Consider the following 14,166-nt stretch of genomic DNA (forward strand, 5'->3'; position numbering starts at 1 on the left):
CCGATTCTCACATTTAGCACTGCTGTAACTTTCAATTAAAATGTGCGCTATTAAGCTCTTAAGGTTCATTAAGGAGAAACTGAATTAAATTTTACATCTTATTGACACTACTGCTGCTATCACCTTGAATTGAAAGGCCTAGCAAAATGGCAGCCTTCTGTTCATTTTGCCTGCATAATGGAAAATTGCAATGATTATGTTGAACTTGGCAATTAATATAGTGGATTTTGATTTATCATCTAGTACATTATCTTGAGGAAATGAAGTCAGATATTGTAGGCCTCCACTTCTATCCACTTATAACTTATGAAAATGAATTTTAAGGCTGCAAGTCTTTCTCCAACTTTCTTGTGAGTAAACCCCTTTAAACGCAATAAAACTTAACGGTAATCCTATACATGTCCAGTGGGCCTTACTCCTAGGTAAATTGATAGGGGATTGCACCCACAAGTTTGACTAGACATCTATAGGATTGTGCAGTTACAATGGTTTTACAGAATGATAGAGGGTGAATATAGCCAAATAAATGTGGGGGGTGGGGTGGGCACTGAAACTACTTTCATAAAATCTATTCAAGTTAACTCCCTTTTAGTATGCCTCATTTGTATGGTATTAAAGATTACCAAGTGGGAGTATTAATAGAGCTAATATGGAGGCATTTGTATCCTGTAGGGCAGATGATTATTGTCAGCCTGGGAAGGTAGCCCGGGAGAAAGAAAACTCTGATCCTAAGCCTCTTCTGCCTTGTGGCTGTATTCATTCATGAGAAAGCCTTCGGGAGTAAACCCATTGCCTTGTGGGCCATCTTCAGGAGATGCTTATTACACTTTACATCCATGTAGTGCTAAACCATGGTTTACTTTTACAACTGAACATGGCCATTGTAATCAAAAGGCAGTGTTTAACAGCACTGTTGCAAATGGGCTTAGCTTGATGCACTCAGAATAAAGCCCTGAATTGTTACTGCAGAGCTTCGCTCTCAAACCATAAAGTGAACCATCCTAGAAAGGTGCCCTCAATTACTTGAAGAAGCTACAATATTTTCCTTACCAATTCCAGTGTGTGTCTTCCTTGATTTAAGAGTTAAAGTGAAATCCCATTCCTTTCCAATCAGGACAATATAGAAGAAAATGTGTCTTACAGTTTGGGTTCACTTTCAGAGTGGAAAGGAAGGCAGATAACTATTCAGTCTGCAATGCCAAATACACTTACTAGGGGTCTTGCTTCTAAGTAAATGTGCATAGGATTGTGTGCCAATCGCTTGCTAAAAGTAAGATTTTCTGTACAAGCAAGTATGTATTTGGGAAACACTTTTTGAGTGGTATAATTAGTTTGCACATGGAAATTGTATGTATCTGGTTTTATTTGTTAATGTGTGTGAGGAAAAGTTGAATTTCACATATAAGAATACACCAGGTTTAATTGTTCACTTGCCCACATTCAAGGAGATTTGGAAGTTTAAATCTCATCAGTTGTTCACATAGCTAACTTCTGAGAAAGTTTACTGTTTGTAATTGGGTGTGTTTTGAGAGTGTTAATGGAAGGGAAAGAACAGCACCAGGATGCAGTCTGATCCTTCTGTTAGCCTAAAATGGCATATCTTTTGATACAGCTGAGCTTTGTTATCATATCATTATAGGATTGGGAGGTACCAAGGGTTATCTAGTCCATCCCTCTGCAGTGCAGGAATCTCAGCTAAATAATCCCTGACAGATGGCAACCCAACATCTGTTTAAAAACCTCCAGTGAAGGAGAGTTCACCACCTTCCAAGGTACTGTAGTCCTTTGCATTGCCAAACAGCTCTTACTGTGAGCTGTCATCCTTAAGTTGGTTCTGAAATTATTTCCCATTCCTTTCTGTGTGCAAAATGGGTGGAGGACTTGATTACAAAGATCCAGCTCCAGGATCAATAAATCTAGGCTACAAGTCAAACCAATAATTTACTTGCATGGATAATCATTTGTCTGGTTCTCACTAAGGTAGCAAAACATAGGCTGTGACATTTCAAAAATCAGGTAGAAATTAACACATGACTGAATGCTTCCACGGGTTAGAACAAAAATTAAAAAACAGAATAACTTTTCAAATAGGAAACTAGTATGTCCCTAAGACTACTAGGCTAGAACATTCCCCTGACACCTACGTTAGTTTTCTGTATGCAGGGAGCTGCTGTATTTGCATGGAGTAGAATGTGATAATGCAATTTAGTCTGTGCAGCTTGTCTTTAGGTGTAGTCTGAAGTGAGAAAGCCCAGGCGTAAGTTTTCACCTTAGTGAAAATTGCATCTGGGGAACTGTGGTTATATCCATGGATCCTCTCATACACAGAGAGAGAGGGGGGGAGAGACATTATGTATGTATGAATGAATGATTGTGCAAGAACAAGACAAATTAGACTTTCAGTGTTCTGGTCTCAACTCAGCATGCTGACTTAGTATCAAAGATGTGTATTTCCAGTGACTGATTTTGGTTCTTAAAATTTCAGTGGTGCCCTGTGTGGTGCTTAAATCCCCCCCCCCCCGTTGTTCATCATTGTTGCAAGGCCCCTGCAACACCCTCTCGATTTGGCACCAAGTGCATGTAAACCAGCCATTCTCCCCTAAATCTGCCTGTGTTTTTGAAGTATTTAGGGGGGTAGTCTTAAACAAATGCTGCCTACCCATTTGAAAGTGATGCTTCTCAAACATCATGTAGAAATTTGTATGTGATCAGCAGCACATATAAATATATTGATGTAGAATTCTGAAACCATTTCAAATTATTTGTATTCCTTAAAAATGAAATTTCAAAATAAAACAGGAAAGGAAAACAAATCACTACATTTATTGTATTATGCAAAAAAAAAATGTGTTCTGACAATGGATTAAAGAGAATAAGTATATAACAGTTGGGAAGTGAAATGGGGAGGTTTCTATTTGAAAACATTATTAAGAAGAAGGTCAAACCAACAGAAAGCCCTCTTTTTAATTAGCAACATCTTGCATTGTCTTCATTGCCCTGCTATATGTCTTCCCGTGGGCAACGTGTTTTTATCAGCCCTTGAATAACTGCTTTCAGCTTTTAACACATTTGGCAATATGTACAACAGGTGATCATTTTTAGAATGTGAGCTGAGTTTGAGGACGTTTTATTCATGGACTCAAAAGTATTCAGAATGCATCATAGAACACAGATCCAAACATACTTGAGCATATTTATGATTCATCGCTACTTTCAATTAAAATGCCATGAATTAATTGTTCTAAGAATCACATCTTTTACAAGCCTTGTGGGGGATGAAATCAACCATTCCAAATTAATTTTATCAAATCAACAAAGCACAATTGACTGTTTAAACTTTACTTAAATACAGTCCCTTGTTCAAAATAAACAATTCAGACTGAGGCTGGAATTCAATATCCACTACTTTGGAGTACACCCTGTTAACTTTAATGGGACTTACTTCTGAGTAATGCATAGGATTGCATTGTTAATCTCTAAAAATAGCATATGCACGTGTATGTAAAATGATTTGCTAGTGCATTTTAAATGGCATAAGCCTTGAGTCATACCTTCAGAGAAAGTATATGGTATAGTCATTACTATATATGATATTTTTCAGTTGTTTTATATGAAAGAAAACATCTCAAAGCAATTTAACAAGTACAGGCAGGCAGGTTTCAACCTAAGTACATGTGAAAAAGGCTGAAGGAAGCCCTTCCTTCTTGATGAGATATTGTCCTATTCCAAAGTGGTTTGGTCTTAAGGAGGACTAAACCATGCTCTTTGAATCTACTCCTAAATAGCCAACCTTTCCTAGCAGAATTCATTTATTCATTCATTTACTTACATTGATAATGAGAGTTCTCTGGGTGGCTCACAAAACAAAACACCGTTCCCAACTATTCCTATGGAATTAGGATTTCTCTGTCCAGAAGAATGGCCTTAGTTCAGATCAGGTATCCTCTTTGTAATGCTGACAGCAACAAATACACAGGCACACATTCTGAAAATCACTTCAACAAACTACTGTGATCCTTTGGGGAATTAATTTATTCCTAGGCTTGTGAAATTGTTGACCCATTTCTAGAGGCATCAGAGGGAATATGGCATATTGCATACTGTCTCATCTGCTGAACCTGTTCGCAACATAGCCAATTAATCTCCCTTCTGCTGAAATAAATAAATTAGAATGCCTTATTGTTAGAAGTAGCTGTTTCTCTCCCCAGCCCCAAGCATAGTTGGCCTTTAATGCTGTAGTTTATCTGAGAACAAGACAGGATGGCCAAACTGTGTCTCAAGGTCAAGAAACTGAGAATAGGAAGAGAAATAAATGAAGCATGCACGCCAAGGGGAAACACACTTGGACTCAAGGAGAGAAAGGTGGCGATAATGCAGTCCATGGTGTCCAAAACATAGATTCCCCAGCATCTTCACCTGGGCTGAAGGATGGAAGGGTGAATTGACAGTGGAATTGAGAAGGCAGCAAGAAGACAGAGTGGATATGTAAGGAGGGTGGAGATGGGTGTTTTGGGGGGTGCAAATGCGTAGGACTGGTCTGCAATATTTGGCAGTAGACATGGATCTGGAAACCCCAGCTGCTACTTCACTGCAAAGTGGTGGAAATGCTGGGAAGATTCGTTTGAGAGAATTTGTGTGCGCTCATGTGTTTAACACTTCACCAACAACTCCCCCCAATCAGATTTTCTCCATTTGATGCAGCACATTACTTTCATTGAGACCTGAGCACCCTAAATCCCTTCTAGGAGTTCCCTCCAATCCTCTGGTGCAGGTTTGGGAAATGTGAGGATCACCCAGCCTTGGGGGGAAAGTGGAGACAGAAGAAAAGTTTCATAGTGCAAGCATAAATCCTTGCACTAAAGAATAAACACATTGAATACCTCCCATAGAATTGAAGGAGGACTTGTAAGCCACCCAGTCCGTCCCCTATTCATTGTATGAAAACTAGGGCTAAAGCATCTCTAACTGATGGCTGACCTGACTCTGCTCCAAGAGTTTCAAGGAGGGAGAACCCACCAGTTTAGATATTTGATTACACAAGCTGCTTTTACTGTCAAGAGGTTTCCCCAAATGTTTAACCAAAATCTGCTCTCCTCTCATTTTCACTCATTGCATCTATTCCCCTGTCCCTTTGGGACAGCAGCAAATATTTTCTCTTTCCATGTCAAAGTCCTTCGGGTATTTGTAGAGCGCTATCACGTTAAACCCTCTGTCTTCTCTTCCCCAGGCTCAGTATACCCAAATCCTTCAAGCTTTCATCACCGATTTTGTTTTATCTGTATACTTTTTCTGAGGTGTTTTTCTTTTTCTTCAAAGCTTTCCATTTTTTTTGCATTGAAATGTTTTCTCCTTGAAACAATGTTGTGTTACTGTCTTGCCCACTTTTCACTTCCTTGCATTATCCTCTGTCTCTCCCCGCTCGGTGTGTCCTCTCTCTCTCTCTCTCTCTCTCTCTCTCTCACACACACACACACACACATCATCCCCAAGCATCTGATGTGCCACTTTAGGAGCTCTTGGAATGTATTTTTTTATTTTTATTAATTTCCTTGCACACACATCTCGGGACAATGTACAGAAACTAATAAAAGCAACTAAATAGCAGCTTAAAACAATACAAAAAATAGGAGCAGATAAAAACCAATGCCAAGTTGACACCCATGGCAAAGTCCTATCCATTAATTGTAGTAAGTGCTATAGCATTCAAAAGCCCCTTGGTTATTATTTTTTTTGAAAGGTGGTTGGTTATATGTGTTAAAAGAACAAGAATAGTTGATACATTTTGTATTCGTGAAAGAGGGTGGATTGTGGTTTTCCATACAATAAAGTGATTTATCAGGGTATCGGTTCCGATAACCAGTTTTGTCAGCCCTTTATTCATTATTCTGCAACTATCTTTGAAAAGAATTCTAGCTTTTACTTCAAATATATCATATTTGTTGGCTTTCCTTCTAACTGATGCCGTATATCTATTTGCTGAATTTGCTCAAAACATATAGTCAATTGAAACGACTGCTTTCTCTCCCCGAATACCATACAAATCATAAGTTGAGAAATCAAGAGCAATTCCTCAGTGCCTCAAGTTTTGATAGATGTGCTTGCCTGTTCCTACTTTTCGTGAAAATGCCACCTACCCCCGTTAAAGGCAAGCCTATTTTCTCTTGACTGCAATGAATATAAAGAGGTGATGAAAGATGCAGAGAGGAGCTTTAATGTCTTGACATGATACCATTGTTTGTGATGTAAATAACTGCCAGAGACGACACTGCAAATGCACAGATAAGAAAAGTTGACTTCTGGAAGTAAAATGATAGCAGTGACTTTAATGATTTGAGAATGAAGGCAGAACAGATTGTTTTGATGTTGAGCTGAGGGTAGGAAAGGGGGAATCTGACTCAGAAAGCGGTGTGTGTGTGTGTGTGTGTGTGTGCGCGTGCGGGGGGGGGGGGAGAGAATGTTGCTTATGTGACCATAATACAAAATATAATCATGGAACAGTGACAGTGAGTAAATACGCTAGATTTGGCAGTTTAAAGAGCTAACCCTGTATTGTTTCACACTGTACTTCTATAAATAATGCATCAAACTTACTTTAATATGGGCCTTTATCATGTTATTCATTTTGGTCCTTGCTACTTTCTTATTTACTCCATGCTTAAAAAATAGACTCTTGTCAGCATCCTTTGGCATTTTCTTCTGGTTCCTAATTTAAATGTGCTATTAAATGTGGTGGGTATTTTTTATTAGTTCATTCATCCTCTTCCCACAATTAGTTATTTCATAGGTGCTGCCATTATAAGAAAAACACTCAATACTTAGCATTTATAACATGCTTAATATACATTATCTCAATTTCCAGAGGGGTAGATGCACTAGTCTCTTGCAGCAAAACCAACAAAAAGTTGTGTGGCACCACACACACCAATATATGTATTACAGCACTACAGACAGAGTTTGGGATCCCAACTGCATATGTTGTGTGAGCCAACACAAAGCAGTCACATATCTAAAGGTATAAATGAACCCTTGCCTTGCCGTGGTGAAGGGGCTTGAATAACTCAGAGAAACTATGAGTTATGCCATGCAGGGCCACCCAAGATGGACAGGTCATAGTGGAGAGTTTTGACCAAACGTGATCCACCTGGAGCAGGAACCGGCAAGCCACTCCAGTATCCCTGCCAAGAAAACTCCATGGACAAAGACAACACGCATATAAAAGTTATGACGCTGGAAGATGAGCCTCTCAGGTCAGAAGGCATCCAACAGCAGCTGGGCCAAATGCGGATATGCCTGGAAGCGAAAGGAAAGTCCAATGCTGTAAAGAAAAATATTGCATGGGAACCTGGAATGTAAGAACCATGAACCTTGGTAAGTTGCATGTGGTCAAAAATGAGATGGCAAGAATAAATATTGACATCCTGGGCATCACTGAACTAAAATGGAGGGGAATGGGCAAATTCAGTTTGGATGACCATCATATCTACTACTGTGGGCAAGAATCCCGTAAAAGAAATGGAGTGGCCATCATAGTCAACAAAAGAGTGGCGAAAGCTGTACTGGGATGCAATCTCAAAAATGATAGAATGATCTCGATACGAATCCAAGGCAGACCTTTTAACATCACAGTAATCCAAGTTTATGCACCAACCACTGGTGCTGAAGAAACTGAAATTGACCAATTCTATGAAGACTTACAACACCTTATAGAAATGACACCAAAGAAGGATGTTCTTCTCATTATAGCGGATTGGAATGCTAAAGTAGGGAGTCAAGAGGTAAAAGGAACAACTGGCAAGTTTGGCCTTGGAGATCAAAACGAAGCAGGGCAAAGGTTAATAGAGTTCTGCCAAGAGCACAAGCTGGTCATCACAAACACTCTTTTCCAACAACACAAGAGACAACTCTACACATCACCAGATGGGCAGCATCAAAATCAGATTGATTATATTCTCTGCAGCCAAAGATGGAGAAGCTCTATACAGTCAGCAAAAACAATACCTGGAGCTGACTGTGGCTCAGATCATCAGCTTCTTATAGCAAAATTCAAGCTTAAACTGAAGAAAGGAAGAAAATCCACTGGGCCGGTAAAATACAATCTAAGTCATATCCCTTATGAATACACAGTGGAAGTGAGGAACATGTTTAAGGATTTAGATTTGGTGGACAGAGTGCCCGAAGAACTATGGATGGAGACGCGTAACATTATACAGGAGGCAGCAATTAAAACCATCCCAATGAAAAGGAAATGCAAGAAAGCAAAGTGGCTGTCCAATGAGGCCTTACAAATAGTGGGAGAGAGAAGGCAAGCAAAATGCCAGGGACATAGTGAAAGATACAGGAAATTGAATGCAGATTTCCAAAATATAGCAAGGAGAGATTTCCAAAATATAGCAAGGAGAGACAAGAAGGCCTTCTTAAACGAGCAATGCAAAGAAATAGAGGAAAACAATAGAATGGGAAAAACCAGAGATCTGTTCAAGAAAATTGGAGATATGAAAGGAACATTTCGTACAAAGATTACCATAATAAAAGACAAAAGTGGAAAGGAACTAACAGAAGCAGAAGACATCAAGAAGAGGTGGCAAGAATACACAGAGGAACTATACAAGAAAGAAATGGATGTCTCATATACCCCAGTTAGTGTGGTTGCTGACCTTGAACCAGACATCCTGGAGAGTGAAGTCAAATGGGCCTTAGAAAGCACTGCTAACAACAAGGCCAGCGGAAGTGATGATATTCCAGCTGAACTTTTAAATTTTAAAAGATGATGCTGTTAAGGTGCTACACTCAATATGCCAGCAAATTTGGAAAACTCAGCAGTGGCCAGAGGATTGGAGAAGATCAGTCTACATCCCAATCCCAAAGAAGGGCAGTGCCAAAGAATGCTCCAACTACCGCACAATTGCAATCATTTCACACGCTAGCAAAGTTATGCTTAAAATTCTACAAGGCAGGCTTAAGCAGTATGTGGACCAAGAACTCCCAGAAGTGCAAGCTGGATTTAGAAGAGGCAGAGGAACCAGAGACCAAATTGCAAACATGCGCTGGATTATGGAGAAAGCTAGAGAGTTCCAGAAAGACATCTACTTCTGCTTCATTGACTATGCAAAAGCCTTTGACTGTGTCGACCATAGCAAACTATGGCAAGTTCTTAAAGAAATGGGAGTGCCTGATCACCTCATCTGTCTCCTGAGAAATCTCTATGTGGGACAAGAAGCTACAGTTAGAACTGGATATGGAACAACTGATTGGTTCAAAATTGGGAAAGGAGTACGGCAAGGCTGTTTCTGGTATAGTTCCCTGCTTATTTAACTTATATGCAGAATTCATCATGTGAAAGGCTGGGCTGGATGAATCCCAAGCTGGAATTAAGATCGCTGGAAGAAATATCAACAACCTCAGATATGCAGATGACACAACCTTGATGGCAGAAAGTGAAGAGGAATTAAAAAACCTTTTAATGAGGGTGAAAGAGGAGAGCGCAAAATATGGTCTGAAGCTCAACATCCAAAAAACGAAGATCATGGCCACTCGGCCCATTACCTCCTGGCAAATAGAAGGGGAAGAAATGGAGGCAGTAAGAGATTTTACTTTCTTGGGCTCCCTGATTACTGCAGATGGCGACAGCAGTCATGAAATTAAAAGACGCCTGCTCCTTGGGAGAAAGGCGATGGCAAACCTAGACAGCATCTTAAAAAGCAGAGACATCAGGTCTGTATAGTTAAAGCCATGGTTTTCCCAGTAGTGATGTATGGAAGTGAGAGCTGGACCATAAAGAAGGCTGATCGCTGAAGAATTGATGCTTTTGAACTATGGTGCTGGAGGAGACTCTTGAGAGTCCCATGGACTGCAAGAAGATCAAACGCATCCATTCTTAAGGAAATTAGCCCTGAGTGCTCACTGGAAGGACAGATCGTGAAGCTGAGGCTCCAATACTTTTGCCACCTCATGAGAAGAGAAGACTCCCTGGAAAAGACTCTGATGTTGGGAAAGATTGAGGGCACAAGGAGAAGGGGACGTCAGAGGACGAGGTGGTTGGACAGTGTTCTCGAAGCTACAAACATGAGTCTGACCAAACTGCGGGAAACAGTGGAAGACAGAAGTGCCTGGCGTGCTCTGATCCATGGGGTCACGAAGAGTCGGACATGACTAAACAACTAAACAACAACAACATAAATGAACACACATTTATACATACTATGTTGCATTTATATGTTTAGCAGCCATTCAATTTTACAACTAAGTACGGTAACACAGAGGCAAATCAATAAATGACTGGCTCAAGATCAGTCAGTCAATCAATCCAGAGCACAGAATTCTTAAGCAGAAGTAGCAGCTAGTTATAAAATATCTCTTTAATATTAAGGGGAAGGTGGGAGAGATAGAAGGGCATGTTTGCTGGTTTCCTGAAAATCCAGATGATTAAAGTGTTGGATTTTTCACAGGACAGGGATTTAAAAGTGTGGCATCCCTGGCTGAGATGGTACAGTCATAGGTCATGTTTGTCTGAGTTTGCAGTTTAGCTCCCCTGGACAAACTATGAGACATAAGCCATAAGACAATCCTTGGTTACAGCTCATGGTTAAAAAGGTAAAGGTACCCCTGCCCATATGGGCCAGTTGTGTCCGACTCTAGGGTTGTGCGCCCATCTCACTTAAGAGGCCGGGGGCCAGCGCTGTCCGGAGACACTTCCGGGTCACGTGGCCACCATGACGAAGCTGCTCTGGCGAGCCAGCACCAGCGCAGCACACGGAAACGCCGTTTACCTTCCCGCTATAAAGCGGTACCTATTTATCTACTAGCACTTAGGGGTGCTTTCGAACTGCTAGGTGGGCAGGAGCTGGGACCGAAAGACGGGAGCTCACCCCGCCGCGGGGATTCGAACCCCCATACGATGGCAAGTCCTAGGCACTGAGGTTTTACCCACAGCGCAACCCGCGTCCCTGCAGCTCATGGTTAGGAGAGAGCAAAACCTGGGTTTGGATAACAAGCCTGGGTTTGGATAACATGCTATGCCAAACCATGGCTTAACCCAATACAGAGCAGGATCAAATCACCAGGGAGAAGTGAAGCACCCACAATCTCCTCTCTGGCAGCCCACATGTTCATGTGTTTTCACTGAGCCATTTGGAATAACAACTGGGAATGAAGAAAGAGGAAAAAAAGATTTTGTATTGAACAGTGTGTTTCTAATTTATCTCAAAAACAGAGTTATTCTGCAGGAATTTAAAAGTTAATCCTTTTTTTAAAAAATGGAAGCATATAAAGAACATAAAGTGAAACATAAATAAAGGTTGAGTTTCAATGAAATAGTTGCATTAGCAGGAGTCAGTCCAGTGAGCCCCACTATGGGGCTTCCTCCCTTCCCCTATGCCCCACCCATGGCCCTGTGGCATTGGGAACTTCACCTGGGATTGGAGGAGTGGAATGATTGTAATAGCAGGATATTGGATTATACCCAAACTCCTGAACATAACAAATAAAACACTTCCAGAGACTAAAAGGCACAACAAAAATCATACAATATTTACTTTGTACAGAGTACAAAAGAGATATGACAAATGTCACTATTATTCCTAATGTTACTGTAGCAAAAATAAACAACTATGAGTTCCACAAAGTAGTATGCTGAGATGGCAGCAAAACATAATTCATTTCCTTATTCACATGCATTGCAAAAACAAACTACTCAGATATAAAACTATCCCTCTTTTTTACTCCTCCTAGCCTATTTTATTTTGTCTACTTTTGAGCCAAAGCAGTATCCCGAAACATAGAAGATATATGATGGTGTCCATGTGAATCTTTCAAACAAGCAGTTTTTTTCAGCTGAATTTACACAAACAGGTTTTAAAATCGATTTTTCTTCTTCTTTTACTTCCTTCTAGATCTGCCTTGATTGAAGTGTGACATAAAATGTTACAGCGGCTTTGCTTCTCAAAATGGTTAGCGATAGGGATTGCAGTTTCTGCTGTCTTCATGGATTCTTTGGCCCAGAATGATGATGGTAAGTGTTTTTCTGTGTGCTGCATAATTCTGGAAAAAACACACATCCTGTACTTGATTTCATAAATATATAATTCATAAAGCAAATTCTCCCACATCTTCAAAGGACCACCCTATGTCTGCTTTGGCTAAAGTGCTGGGTAAAAGATAGAGCCCACAAATTCTGTGAATATATGATAATCTAAGACCTCCTAGAATTACAGCTGCAGACTCATTACAGAGCAATTAACAAACGCTCAGCTTTGTACACCCCATAGTTTTTTGGTTGGGTCACCAGTGTAGACAGAAAGATAAATTAAGATGGCATGTTTTGGCATATGGTGAACATATGGTTTGAAAGTTTTCAGCAGCAGTTGTGATGCCAAGTTGGAATGAACCTATACGGTTACGGACAATTCTACATGCGACTCTTCTTGCTATTCAAGACTGCTATTTCTTCCCCTTGGCTGGACATTTATTTGTTATTGGATTTGCCTACTTACATCCAAAATGGTGTGATATAGCAAGGTGTGATATAACATGAGAAAATCCCAAATGGTATAAACCAAAATGTGGGAAGTCATATGTTTTGCATCAGAACTGTAGAACCAATTCTCTCAGAACCAATGATTCTGCTTGATGGAAAGTTTGTGGAAGCTGATTCAGACTAAACATTAGGAGAAATGTCCTACTGATAAGAACTGTTTGACAGGCTAGTACATAAAGTAGTGGACTGCCCTTTACTAGAGATAGGTAAGCTGAGTCTGGATGGCCATCAGTCAGGGATGCTGCAGTTGCAGACTGCATTGAGCAGTAGATCATCCTGCCTAACCTTCAAGGTTCAGCTCTATGAGTCAGAGAAAAAAATTTCCCCCTCCAGAAAGACCAATCAGCTCTGTGGGCATGTATATCCTCTTCTTTTGAAAACATTCTAAGATCATTTCCGGTTTTCAGCAAACATTAGCATGTGAACATTATTTATGATGTTATTTAACTGAAAGAAAATTAGCCCAATAAAAATAAAACATAGAGCCTACAATCCATATATTATTCTATAGATCATGATTAGCATGCACACAACTGTGTTTTACTGAACTAACTATAATACACCATATCTTGGATGTGAGTTTTAATAAGTGTCTAGATGTTTTCATCTGATATTCTGTCAAAATTTCTTGTCAGCGCCTTTTCTTACTTTTTCTGTTGGTCCAATTGTAGAGCAGTGGTTCTAGGAAAGTGTAGTGAACCTGCAATAGCAGCCACATTACCTGTTTCATATTATGAATTTTCCTGGGATTTTGATCTCCTTGTTACATGGTTACAGAATATTTGCACCTCCCTCATTTCAGGATTGATATGGAAATAAACATATATTGTGGGCTATGGGTCATTTTCTACTTATAAGGTTGTGCTGGAAGCATTTCATGTGATAACCAAGTATTGATGAGTTGTTCATTTTCATAGTATTTGGAACAGGTTATGTAATGAGTTGAATGAGTCCTTCAAAGGTCACAGATTCTTGCTTTGCATTTGATTGTGAAAGACCAAATACTGAAAAATTCACTCATAATGGAACTGTTTGTGAACAAATAGAAATATCATAAGATTAATTTTAAAAGTATTCTACATTTCAAATAGATGCCACTTAGAAACTGAATGCTGGTTAATATCAACCATTTAGTTTGATTTTCTAACTTGCAGATGTTCCAGTCTCTGTCTAGTAGCCTAGAACATTAAGTTATACAGGAATCTATAGCCTGATATTATTGAGATCTTAAGCAAATGTCTAAATATTCAGAGCCAACAGTATTCAGGAGGGACACACTCAAAACTTCTAATTTCTTCAGCCTGCCTTCCGTACCCAGAAGGCACCAATATAACCCAGAAATTAAGTTCCTCTCCAGTACAAACTGACAAGTAGTTGTGGCTCACATGGTAAACTTTGCTGCTGCTGTTGCTTAAATCACTAGGAGGTAGAGAAAGTTGGTTTTAGGAGGCTCCTCTTTAGTCGGCAGTGCTATAACTGTTTCAAGAGCCCCAGGTTCATATTTAGCCTGTTGCTTTGCATTGTATCACTTTGCTATGGGAAAGTGTATTTTTCGTTGTTGTTTTTTAATTATTTTAGCTGGGTTGGTAGTGGGAGGGGGTTATGCTGTTATTTGCTATGGATCATTATTACTT

At 39.9% G+C, this 14,166-nt stretch overlaps 1 protein-coding gene across 25 annotated transcripts in view; it reads left to right on the forward strand.

Annotated features, from left to right (window-relative positions):
• Positions 1-14,166, forward strand: part of PCDH15 (protocadherin related 15) — a 649,118-nt gene that overhangs the window by 334,043 nt on the left and 300,909 nt on the right. For all 25 annotated transcript variants that reach the window (XR_014564822.1, XM_083740648.1, XM_083740659.1 and 22 more), the window contains one exon: positions 11,889-12,007. Coding sequence is in view for 24 of the 25 variants with exons in the window: in XM_083740648.1 (XP_083596774.1) it covers positions 11,917-12,007 (91 nt within the window). In the remaining variant the exon portion in view is untranslated. The remainder of the gene's footprint in view (positions 1-11,888; positions 12,008-14,166) is intronic.

The sequence above is a fragment of the Podarcis gaigeae genome (assembly GCF_964106915.1).
Source record: "Podarcis gaigeae genome assembly, chromosome: 5".
NCBI classification, from domain to species: Eukaryota; Metazoa; Chordata; class Lepidosauria; order Squamata; family Lacertidae; genus Podarcis; species Podarcis gaigeae.